This window comes from Dermacentor albipictus, chromosome 6 (genome assembly GCF_038994185.2).
Source record: "Dermacentor albipictus isolate Rhodes 1998 colony chromosome 6, USDA_Dalb.pri_finalv2, whole genome shotgun sequence".
Taxonomy (NCBI): domain Eukaryota; kingdom Metazoa; phylum Arthropoda; class Arachnida; order Ixodida; family Ixodidae; genus Dermacentor; species Dermacentor albipictus.
The window spans coordinates 32,312,019-32,323,888 of record NC_091826.1 but is presented as its reverse complement, the minus strand read 5'-3'; the positions used below and the strand labels follow the sequence as shown (position 1 = coordinate 32,323,888).

The 11,870-nt window shown below is 47.3% G+C and overlaps 1 protein-coding gene across 1 annotated transcript; it reads left to right on the top strand.

Annotated features, from left to right (window-relative positions):
* The first annotated feature begins 7,078 nt into the window (after positions 1 to 7,078).
* On the top strand, positions 7,079 to 11,068 carry LOC139060933 (uncharacterized). The gene is made up of 2 exons (XM_070540282.1): positions 7,079 to 7,474; positions 9,543 to 11,068. Exons 1-2 carry the CDS (start codon positions 7,181 to 7,183, stop codon positions 10,677 to 10,679), a joined length of 1,431 nt encoding a protein of 476 aa, XP_070396383.1. The 5' UTR covers positions 7,079 to 7,180; the 3' UTR covers positions 10,680 to 11,068.
* The last annotated feature ends 802 nt before the right edge of the window (positions 11,069 to 11,870 follow it).

The following is an 11,870-nucleotide window of genomic DNA, read 5'->3' as shown; positions in this document are numbered from 1 at the left end:
GTCTCTGTGCCTTCTTTTGTAGATTCTGCGCTAAGACAGTATTATTTATGAATTCAGTAGCCCGAACCAACGCTTTACTGTAAAATGTGCAGCGTAATTTCTTGTTCCACATTTTGGGTGCTTATTACGCCAAGCATTAATAGCGTTTTCGCATTTATGAGCCTGTTGCATGAAGACGTAAGCGTATGTTCAATGTATTTTTTTATTGTTTGTTTATTCAGCTCTTACACGAGACGCTCCCTGCGGTTTACAAACTTGTTGCTTCAGCATCGACACTTTCGTATCTATTAAGGCCCGTGTGGCTGCTAAAAAGAGTGATTGTACGACGAGATCGGTGTTTGGCAGAAATCAAATATATTGGACGCCACAAGGATGTGGAGTCGCTGCTTCTGTGTTGTGCGTTGGTATGGAACCGCAATTCCCCGGACAGAGTGCTCATGTTTGAAGTCTTGATGGCCCCGCTTATGACTTTCAACCCTATTTCAGGTAAGTGCTTTTCTTTCCGCTGGCAATGAGCGGTGTATTTACATCGCGCGCAATGAGCAGCTCCGCGTGTTAGATAATGTGTTCGAGAATGACGAAATAACTGGTTTCGTTCCTTCTGGATTGAGGTAATACTTACGCTTGAATACAGTTGTTGTTGATGAGGAACCTGTTTCCATACTCCAGGGCAAATGCTATTTGTTATTTTCCGGACATGTCGGCCCGAAGCCCCCAAAAAATGCCTCGAGCAGCGGTTGACCTTCGTATCACAGCTTTGTTGTGAGCGCGAGAAAGCAATGAATGTGCACACGGGTGTTTAGGGCATCTCTGCTTGGTAAAGCCTGCAATCGAACTTGACGTGTTTCGCCCGTGTCCTGCGTTAAATCTGTGGTATATTGCTTATTTTTTATTCCATCGCTTTCAGTAATCGCCTTTACCTCTAAATAATTAGGCAATATATTGTTCCCTTTCGTGAAAAGGTTGATGGCCAATCGCTTCACCCACGCCTATTCGAGCTTTGTAATGCTTTACATCTTTGTCCATCATCGTCCCCCATCATGCGCCTTTTTCTTGCCTCTTTCTTTCCCTCTTGCCCTACCCCCAATGCAGAGTAGCTGGCCGACCTCTCACCATTCCGAATCATTAGGCCTTTCTCTCTCTCTCTCTTGTCATAATTGCAGAAGAAAATATGAGGCGTGCGGATTATTTTTGAACGCCTACTTGTTTCTAGACGTTGCACGAAAAACAATGTACACGAGTGCATTCGCGTTCCTACACTGTCAGAACGACATTTTTTTTAATGCGAAACCAATATATGCCCCGTGAAGTGGAAAAACCGGCATCTGGCGTTAACATACGATAGTACCAAAACCCACGTGACCGAGTGATGAGGTCTCGTTTCCGGTGCTGCGCATGCCGGAAACGCTTTGCGATATCCCATGGTGAACAGCTATGGCGCACTCCCAAAATTGACTCCGCCCACACCCAAAATTTTCGTGACCCACCTCCAAAAACTGGTTTTGCCCAATTCAAAAATTGAGTTTAGGCACGTGCAATACCAACCTGGCCCACTCGCAAGGTTGACGTGGCCCACCCCCAAAATTTGTCTGGCCCAGCCTCAAAATTAAATTTGCCCCATTCGAGCACATGACCAAAGAAACGAAAGTTTCGCGCGTCATAGTATGTACCCAGAATCGCACCCCCATGACAAGTGTAGAACGTGCTGCAGGGAGACGGCCACATTCGAGCACATGCTATGGGATTGCTCCAAACATCCAAGCGAAGCTAACTCAGGACGTATACCACCGCAGCTCGAGGAAGCAACGCGGAGCGACGACCAATACAAACTGCTCCAGGCCGTCCAGCAGGTCATCGAGGCGCTTGCTAGGCAGGAGCCTGTCGAGCCGGCAACGGCGAGCGGGGATCCTCGCAGAGCACCCGCCACGATGACGACGTCGGCCACGTACGAAGCGCGCCTGCGCGCTTTACTGCAGGCTCAATAGACAGTTTTAGTATAGCGTACGCTAAAGAATAGTGGGTCGTCACTGCGCATCCGCTGAACGCTAAAAGAAATAGCGGGCATAGCGGGCGTACGCAACGCAAGCGAGTTAGCGTGAGCGTTTTTGCGGGGTTTGCGGAGTTTGCGGGAAACATGGCGGCGGTCCCGGCTGCCCGCTTCGAATTGAATTTGGCGTTGCTTTTGTAAAATGCAGTTCGTTCGTAGCAAATGACTGTGCAAATGGCTTTCGCTTAGTCTCAGGCCGCTTCGGCGACGGAGTATTGTGGATAACCTCGTTGTGTTTTCGAGATTGCTTCTCGTTTCGAACGAGTCGAAGCCTAACGAACAAAACATTCGAGATGTCAGCGCCACCTATCGCTAGAAAAGCGAAATAGCCACAACGACGGCATATGGCCTCTCAGATCCGAAGATATCGCCGGCCAACTAAAACTGTAGAAAATGTGCGCTGCTTAGCGTACGCTATATTATAGCGTATACCGTACGTTATAGTTGCGTAAGTTAAACCAAAACTGTCTATTAATCGTTTTCCCAATCCAATCCGATTCACGCGTCAGTGTCGTACTACTTTCGCCTTCAGTACAAGTAAAGAGGCTCAAATACTTCTAATTTTTTCGAGGATCAAACTCGCAGCCTTGAGCTCGTCGGATGAATAGCCGTTGGTAAGCCTGCAGACCTGCACGTTAAGTAACCACAGAAATAGGCAGAAGTAGCAACAAGAGAAGAAGTCTTCAGAATGTCAAAGAAAACTTCAGGTATATTGTCACATATCATGGTGCTAGATCTGCAGCATTGCCTGGTTGTGGCGTATGCTATGATAATCACGATGAACAAGCGACTCGCATTCAATCGAAGCCGGCACTAACCCTGACAGCTTGCCACGTTCAGGCTGTTGTCTAGTTGTGCATTGAGCGGAGCAACTTCCTTCAAATTCTTCCTTCAAACTTCCTTCCTTCCTTCCTCCAGGCGTCATGGCAAGTAGTCATGAAATCACGTGTCAGTTTAAATGTTTCGCGCGGTAGTAATAAATCGCGGAAAACAATAATTGCACAGGACGTAGCGTCCTGACAACAGGAATAGGATAATTTTGGGCGCCACAACTTTCCCATGGGACGACGCGGTTATTTCATACGTTAAAAATCTTGTTGACATAAACGTCTAGCTGATGCTGTTCGATGACGTTGGGGTCTTGTGCACGCGGGCGTGCGGTCACGTGATATTTTTTTTTCATATTTCGTGAACTGCACCTCTCTTCAGTAGAGAAAACAACACACACGAGGTGTTAATTGCTGGGCACACCTCAGTTAGGTGTCTCCTACGATTATCGACGTACATGCCAACAGACAGCTTGATAAGTAGAACAACTAAAACTTGGCTAATTACTTTTGAATGACCATTTTATGTCCCAGACTAAACAAAAAATGGCTGTGGCTTAGCTAAGGTTAAGCCCAGGATGCGAAGCATACTAGCCTTTATTTTAGTTGTTGAACCACTGTTTAGCCTGGTGAACTGCTGTTGCTTGGCTATATTTGGTTCGGCTAGACGAAGAAACAACTCATGCGTTACTCTGCTTCGCCTTCAAGAGTGGAACGCGATAGCGTTCCCGTCGACCCGCCAAGGGGTGTAAGACAATAGGCTACGACGCAGCGACTACGCGCCCCGCATTGGACGCGGTGAGCGTCGAGCAACGCAGCGTTCGGCGCGGCAACGAAATGTGCGCCTGAGCAAGCGACGCACGCCTGAGCCTTAGAAACAGCTCGTTTCTAAGGCAACACCGCATTCACTAGAGGCGCTTTTGTACCGCTTTGAAGCATCGTACTCGTGGCTCAGTGGTAGCGTCTCCGTCTCACACTCCGGAGACCCTGGTTCGATTCCCATCCAGCCCATCTTGCAAGAGTTGAGCCAAAGCCACCTAGAAAATCAGTCTCTGCAGTGGCGTAGCTAGGTCGTCTGGCACCCGGGGCCCTTAGCTCTTCTGTCAACCCCCCCCCCCCCGGTTGTAGTCGAGGAAGGCGGGGGTATCGCCAATTTTTGGGTGTCTTCAGACGTATATGACACCCCCCCTCCCCCTACTTGCCCCGTGCACCCGGGGCCCACGGCCCCCCGGCCCCCCCTGTTGCTACGCCAGTGAGTCTCTGTAGCAGGCCGCAACCTTCGCTTCTCATTCCAACGAGCAGCTCTGTCTCCAGGAGGCATCTCACCTCGTGAGTGTCTAGCAGAGGCAAGCGCAGCTGCTTATATACCGCCGCGACGCCGCGAGCGACGGCGCGAGTTGGAGCCCCGTTTCTCCTCTGTCGTGACGTCACGGTGTCACGTGGTATTGAAGGCGACACCGCCGCGCCTGAGGAGCCGGGTTGAGCTCTCGTAATATGCTTCGCATAAAATTGCTGGCAGCTTCTGGGCAAGACTAAACAGCATGCACATTTTCTTATCGCGTTAGATATCGCACATTTCTTTAACCGTGGTGAATGATACGGAGATGCCGGAAACGTGGGGATATTTCGGAGTATTTGATATATTCATATTGCAGTAAACAGTTTTATTTCTGCAATCTGCCCTGCGAAAGCTAGCAGTTAAGAATTCTGATTAACGGGCAATTTCTTCTTCAAGGATGATATCCCATGCTCTCTACAATGTTCTCCCAATAAATGTAGTGCGATGGTGCTAAATTGTATTTTATCTCTCACTTAAGGTTTTCGAGTACTTCAGTTGGCATTTGAGTTGGTATTTTGCGCAACTTGAGCACCGTTCGCATACTAGAATAATTACTAACTGAATGATACTGATGATACTACTAATAATAAAGATAACCGAGGGCACAACTTCAGCTTCAGCAAGAAATTGAAACCAAATATAGCCTACTGGACTTGATGCCTGCGTTTACGCGAAATCGTCTCCCTCCAATTGGTTGCACGCAGCCCTCGAACGATATCACTGACAGCCTGAAGCTTAGTGAAACGAAAAGACTGCATTTCCTCTTAAAACCAAAGAACGTGGGAAGAGAAGGGAAGCGGCAGTGAACGCACTTTTTGAAGCTTCCTCACGTCACTTGAATATTCTTGCGTATATGTGTTCTTTTGAATCTGACTTTCGCCTGCTTGTTGCATGACGTTCATTATATACCAAAATAAACATAAATCATTTTATTTCTGTGGGCACTGTTTGTGTGTGTGCCTCGATATGTGACAACTCAGGATGCCTTCTCGCCAACCACCAAACTTTGATAAAGTGTACGGCGCCGTGCTGAAAAAAAAAACAACCTTAAAGGATACATGTGCTCTAAAACAGTTCAAGAAAGGAGCCAATCGTTTGTAAGAGTGAGCGTTTACTCTACCGCTCAGGCGATGCCAGTTGTCTCAGATCGAAACACCTGGCAACCCGGCTGCAGCATTCAGTCATCTTTTTTGCAGAGTCAATTTATTACCCGCATTTGGTTGTTAAGCCTTGCTTCTTACTGTTACTTGCAAGCGTTTAACCAACACAATAAGCAGAACGGTGACATCGAATATGCCAAGGACATCAGCCACGGCGCCAAACTGCGGCGTATTCGTGGCCCGCTTGGCCGTTGCACGCGCGGGAGTAGGGCAATCTAAGTGCAGCCGAGCGCCTTTATAACGAAGTGCTTGTGGTCTCCGAAATCGTTCGTTGTACAGGTTACTCCTTTGCAAAGGTCGAGCAGAGCACGCCTCGCAATAGAACCATTACATAACTATTGCTTCGTTATACAGGTCATTTCATTGTATAGATATTCGTTGTAGAGGCGCTCGACTGCAGCAACAGCAGCGCCACCACCGCTGCTGGCATGCCGTGGTGTTTAACACTCTCTGATGCCGCCATTGCTCCCATATTCCTTTCTAGCCACCGCAATTGCCCATCGTTACCATGGTAACCGAACTAACGCAGCGCCAGAGTTCCCTCTTGTAACTCGAGTGGGAAACCGTGTGGTATAGGGAAGGCCAAAAGGATGTACGTTTGCTCTCAGGTTTCCCCCAGTCTTGGCCAACATGGTAACATGGCTGGTCACCAGTGGCCCACTGAATTAGCATTTCGCCATGGTGATCTCATTTTATTTTATTTATCTTATATTCCGTGAAGTTTCCCGTTGACTTTAGAATAAAGTCGCAAGCAGGAGTGGGCAGTGGGACAATGTCTCTCTGTATAGACAACATAATGCACTTTATTATTAAACGCCAATGCCGTACACTGTAAGAACACTCCAAACACACCATTCGGAACAGGATTGTAAACTTGAATAATCAAACGAAATTACTACAAACATGTATACAAAGATGTGTTGCAAACGTATTCGAACAAACAAACACTTTGAAGACGCACTAACCTCTATGAAAAAGAACAGAAGCGCTAACGTCGTAACAGAAAGAACAGATCCAGTGGCAAAGACGATTACAAAATTTTCAGTCGCGATTCAAATGAAGGCATAGTTGCTACTGCTACCACATCACCCGGTAAAGAATCTACTCGCGCCCGTACAGTTCGCGGGGAGAGCAAAAAAAAAAAACCTTGTATGCGTAGTCCTACAAAACAATTCTTTGTTTCTTAGAACCCACCATTCCAAAACCACGCCAACACACGACAACAGAAAAAAAGAAACGAAACTGTTGAAACGAAGAATACCTAATGCCTGGGAAGAATTGGCGGAGGCTTACAGGACGATCCAAATCGAAAGACGAAAATCTACCACTGCACGCACTGAGCATTCGCCAAAATATTTTCGTTGCCAGAGTATCCAGCGTCACACGCTGCCTTGTTCACGGACAAAAGATTCAGATACTCGATGGCGGTGTTGAAAGCAAAATATCGCCAATATCATGCAATCTGCTTTTTTGCCCTTATTTCTGTTGTTCCCACAAGAAACAAGCCTGCGTTCTATCTTTATCTTATTCCCCTGTTATGCGTTTCCACACATAACGTGTGTTTCTTGCTGACGATGTTGATACGCGAAATCAGCCGCTCCATGCCGCGCAGCAGAGGCCTACAGCAGTGAAAAACATGGAATATTGGCACGTGGTCTAGTCCGAAGAGCCTGTGCTTTCTGTCCTCTCTCCTACGCCCAACGACGCGTTTGCGATAACCCGGTAGCGATAAGCTTAGTGCAAAAAAAAAAGACAAGGCAGCTCCGTTCTTTTGCAGAACGTAGGATTGGTGCCTGAGGACACCGCCATGCCTGGTCTGGAGCGAGAACGGGTGCATCGTTTTCGGGACCACGCAGTCGCAGGCGTCAACTGGCGACCGACGCGGTTCGTCGACGAGGTGCCGAATTCGCGTGTTTGCGGCCTCTGCCGCATGATCCCGAAACGGACGGTGCTGCTGCCGTGCTCGCACGTTCTTTGCCAATCCTGCCACGCAGCCAGCTCGGTAGCTGGCGCCGGACTGTGCCCGCTGGATCGAGAGCCGTTCGAGGAATCCGAGTGCCACGGTGCCGATTTTCCTGCCAGGAATGCTAACGCATTGCAGGTAAGTACACAATTATTTACCATTTCTTCAACCGAATAATTCTTTTATAAAGCGTCCATAAACTACAACAACAATAATAAGCGGTTTCGTTCAGTTTCTTTCCGTAACTTTAATTTGCATTAGTTGCAGCGCCGTAGATCTCCAACCCTTATGCTAAAGTGAATACATTGTAACTGCAGAACAATAAAATATCCAGCAACAATAACTATGATTGCGTTGCTATCCTTTTATACCTGCGCATTCATTAATTTCGCGAAGAGAGAGCGCACTAATATTTCCTGAATTTGGCGCCGCGCCCAGAGCACAAGCATTTCAGTGTGACGTCCTAAATTTTCAGTGTTATGCACTGCCTGGGCCATTTTTTGTTTTTGTTTTTTAAGAAAAACGTTCGCAAAATTGAACAGGTGAAATTCTTTTTCTCCCCGTGCAATTCAGCTGTTTTGCTAGTAAACCGTCAACTACGCTTAAACAAACTGCCAAGTTAATCACGTCACGCAAAGCTGTTGAGAAATTAAAGAGGGTGTCGTCACCCTACTCTCGGCTGCCCATGTTGTGGTTTTACAGAGCACCTGTGACGGCACCTGCGTCGATATTCATATTTCAGAAGGGTACTTTATTTGATGCGCCTTCGGTTAATATCGCTCGCTAGTTTCTCTTTAATATTTAGATAGTAGTTAACACCGCTTGTTGATGCAAGAATCGAACCCTTGCTATGAAATCTCACCTCTACGCTGATTAAATCGGACGGAATATGGAAGCGGGATCTAAGCGCTGTTCGGAGAGGACGTATATCTTTTCGAATGTGCGCTATCGAAAGACAAAACACTTTTATTCGATCTTGGGTTGTATCTCCAGCATGCGTGCTGACGAAAATAATGTCTTAACATCTAGAAACCGAACATAGTTGTCATTGGCCAGTTCAAGAGAAGATTTGAATTTCGAAATTCTAAAGTGATGAAGAGGGGCATACCCAACACTTACCTTTATGGTGCTTTGCAAAAGTCATGTGTTCACCAAATTGAGCGTCGTGCGTCTAGTCAAGTAGACAGATTGAAACCTTCTGGATGTCTAATGTCTGTCATTTCATGTGTCTGTGAAACATTGCTTCAAATATTAAAACGGGGACGGAAGTGCCTAACCAAAGATTGTGACAAAAGACATATGCATGTTATTCCATACTTCCATAAAGTTGGACACAATTTGAAAAGGTCGCAAAACGAGACAATGTCAGTCTAGTGTCTTCATCGTCTTGTAGATTGTCACCAGTGTGACCTTCAAAACAAAAACCACCAGGAACGCATACAATGTCAAACTAATCACCGGAGCAATTACACTGAATGTACTTCAGATGGTGCATATCATACCCTTAGATGGTGGACGTGTTTATATAGGACAAACTGGCCAGTGCTTCAGTGAGAGGGCTAGACGACACAATAATGACAGTGGAAAAGGATATGGTAGTTACTTGGCTGAATGCTGCAAGAAGTGCCCATGTACAAGCATGTTTGGTAACACAACGTTCGTGAGAAAAGAAAACACAAAAACAGAACATGAAATAGTTGAAGGATATTTTATAAGGAAAGCAGGTGACAAGTACCTCAGCTTTCCGTCTTTAGTTCTGAAAAAAAAAGTGATGTTTCTCTTGAGGTATCTATGCACATGAACTGATTGACCATACGATCGTGTGTATGATCTGATTCAATTATACAATCTGTTGTGCGTATCATTATGAGTGCATGATGTACCTGGTGCGCAGTGCAAAAATAGATTATCGCTTGAAATAAACGCCACTTGGAAGTGGCGCCAGTCCTGTCGTGTATGTTGCTTTCTGCGTCATCTTAGACGCGTTTTTATGAAAACTGTAAAGGCTGTTCTTGAAAGAGAGATGAAATCTTACTACGGACAATTTCCGATAATCTGCGGAACATCTCTTCCCGTGCCGTCACGCAACTTTTCGTTTTCGTGCGATGCCGAGACATCACGCCTACGCTTTCTTTCTATCGACCTACGAACAAAAAATGCGTGGCTCTGCCAAAATATTTCAATTAGTTTTTTTTGTCCTACCTAGGTTTGCTGCTGGAACGAAGCACACGGGTGCGAGTTCGTGGGCACCATGGAAGCTGTACTCAGGCACTACGAGAACGCATGCACGTTCCACGTCGTGGAGTGTTTGCGTTGCGGCAGGGGCGTCGCGCACAAGAACCTGCCATCGCACTACGTGAGCAGTTGCAGTGCCAGTAACCCTGCAGCGCTGACACTGCAAGACGCGACCAGTGGCCTGGAACATCTGCAAGCTGCTTTGAGGGACCAGGGCCAGCTGCTGGCTGCAATTCAAAGTCAAGCGAATGAGTTTGCCGAGCAGGTCAGAAGTCAGGAGGCCGGGTTCGCTGAGCTCGCGCGCGAGCTCAGAGCATCTGAGCACAACTTCAAGGAAGAAGTGGCACAAATCTCGGCCGCAATATCTATGGAAGTGCCGCACCAGCCAGCTTCTCTGCAAAATCCTGTGCGGGAAACCAGCCCGTCGTCACAGGAGCCGTTGTGCTTGGAGAACACGCTCATACTTCGAAACCTGGAACGCTTGGCAAGCTTGCCAGTAAGCGCTCCGGGGCGTTTGCGTCAAGACTCCCCGCCGAATTCTCGCCAACCTGCAGTCGCTGCCCACTGCGTGCCTTTCTTCGGTCGTGAGGAAAGCGTTCGTCATTTAAACAACGCTCTGCGAACGGCCTGTCTGCTCGGCGGAGAACATCCCGAGAACAGGTACCTCCTGACCCTCGAAAACGCCGACGAAATTTTCCAGTGCCCCGAACAGGAGACGCAATTTGCTCGCGTGACTGTGCCACACACGGGAGACGCTTATGTTAATCTAGCTGTCGGTACGGTTGTCGTTGAGGCATCTGCGTGTCTCGCTGTGGAGATTCAGTTCAACGGGATGCCGGAGGGCTCTCGGTCGTCCTTAGCTCGATGGTACGTGTCGGCGTTGCACCCGGAAAATGTCCAGGCTCTCTACATGCATGCATCTGACAAGCATTGTACTTGTGTCCCGATCGCGAACACAACGAACCATTTTCATCGCTTGTTCTGGGCACGCCTCTCTTCCCTGAAATGCCGTGGTTACCTTCGAGACGGAATGATGACGTTCGAGGTCCACTTATCTGGTTCGACGGACAGTGAAGGCACTCGTGCGTCTAACCCTGATGAGAACTGAGCGTGCTTCACAGTGCACTTTCATTCTGGCTGCTTCCTGCGTTTTTTTCTGTTGCCCTTAAGTTGATAGGGTGCTGGAATTCAATGCGTACCTGAAACACTTGTGCCGCAGTTGTGAGCGTCATGAAGCGATGGCAGCAATGAACGTGCTCATCAACACCTCACCGTTTGGTGAAACCTTTACTTAAAATTTGGCGTCTGTCACTTTGTCCTGACTCGAACTTCAGGTGTGCTGTTCTATCACTTGAAACGGTTGAAGGTTACAATACGGTAACGTCGAGCCCGGTTCTTTCCTTTTGCATGTGTTTGGAGGGTTTCGTTGCCGTAGGCGTAATAAGAGCAAATAATAAAGCATTATCTCTGAGATGCAGTTTGGCTGCAACGCACACATGTCGTGGAGCTTTGTGCGTGCAACTCGACCACCTGGTTTCCTCAACGAGGCAGTAAAATTATTGCATGAGTGTTTTCGCTTTGCTCTGCAATTAAAATGCAGCTTTCCTTATTGAGAATCAAACTAAAGATCTTCAACTCATCAAATGAACGGATCTTCGTTTGCCTGTGTCACCTGTAAGGTCAATGAACGCAAGACATGTCAGTTTCGCCTGCAGGAAGAAATATAAAAGTGACAGCGAGGTTCAGCATTGGGCTGAAGCTCTTCTGAAGGTGTTTAGCAGTGCGCAAGAGAACATGTTGGCAAGCTGTGACGGGAAAGGCCCCGTCTACTACGGAGCAAAAGCAGCCGTGGCTGCTGTCAAGAAGAGAGAGCGAGAAAAAAAGTTGAGTCACTTAAATAACCTTGCGTGATTTCAATACAAAAGCATTACGGGATGTCCCATGACCTGCCGTCATACATGAGCGTCTCGGAATAAATGTCACTTCCAATTCCCACGTGAACATGATACGTGACGTCATACATTGTAACGCTTCCTTCACAGCTCTACCTCAATCCACCTCGCGTTCCTTTGTACCATCCTCAATCCACCTCAGTACCCTGTGCTTTAAGTTGCAACAACCGTAATCCACCTTAAGCACAAATGATAGGCAATGGCCACACCTTTAACACTGATGGTAGCGCTAAAAAGGATGGACACACGCTACCATCAGTTTTAAAGAATGCATCACCAACTAGCACAGCACCAAGTTTTATTGAAATATATATCTAGTACAGTAGGCCACACCTGTCGACTCCGAT

What these genes read in the sequence shown, in the direction of transcription:
- LOC139060933 (XM_070540282.1), top strand. Translation starts at nt 7,181, where the DNA reads ATGCCTGGTCTGGAGCGAGAACGGGTGCATCGTTTTCGGGACCACGCA. An exon ending in GGAATGCTAACGCATTGCAG is followed by an intron (nt 7,475 to 9,542) that starts GTAAGTACACAA and finishes TGTCCTACCTAG; the next exon opens with GTTTGCTGCTGGAACGAAGC.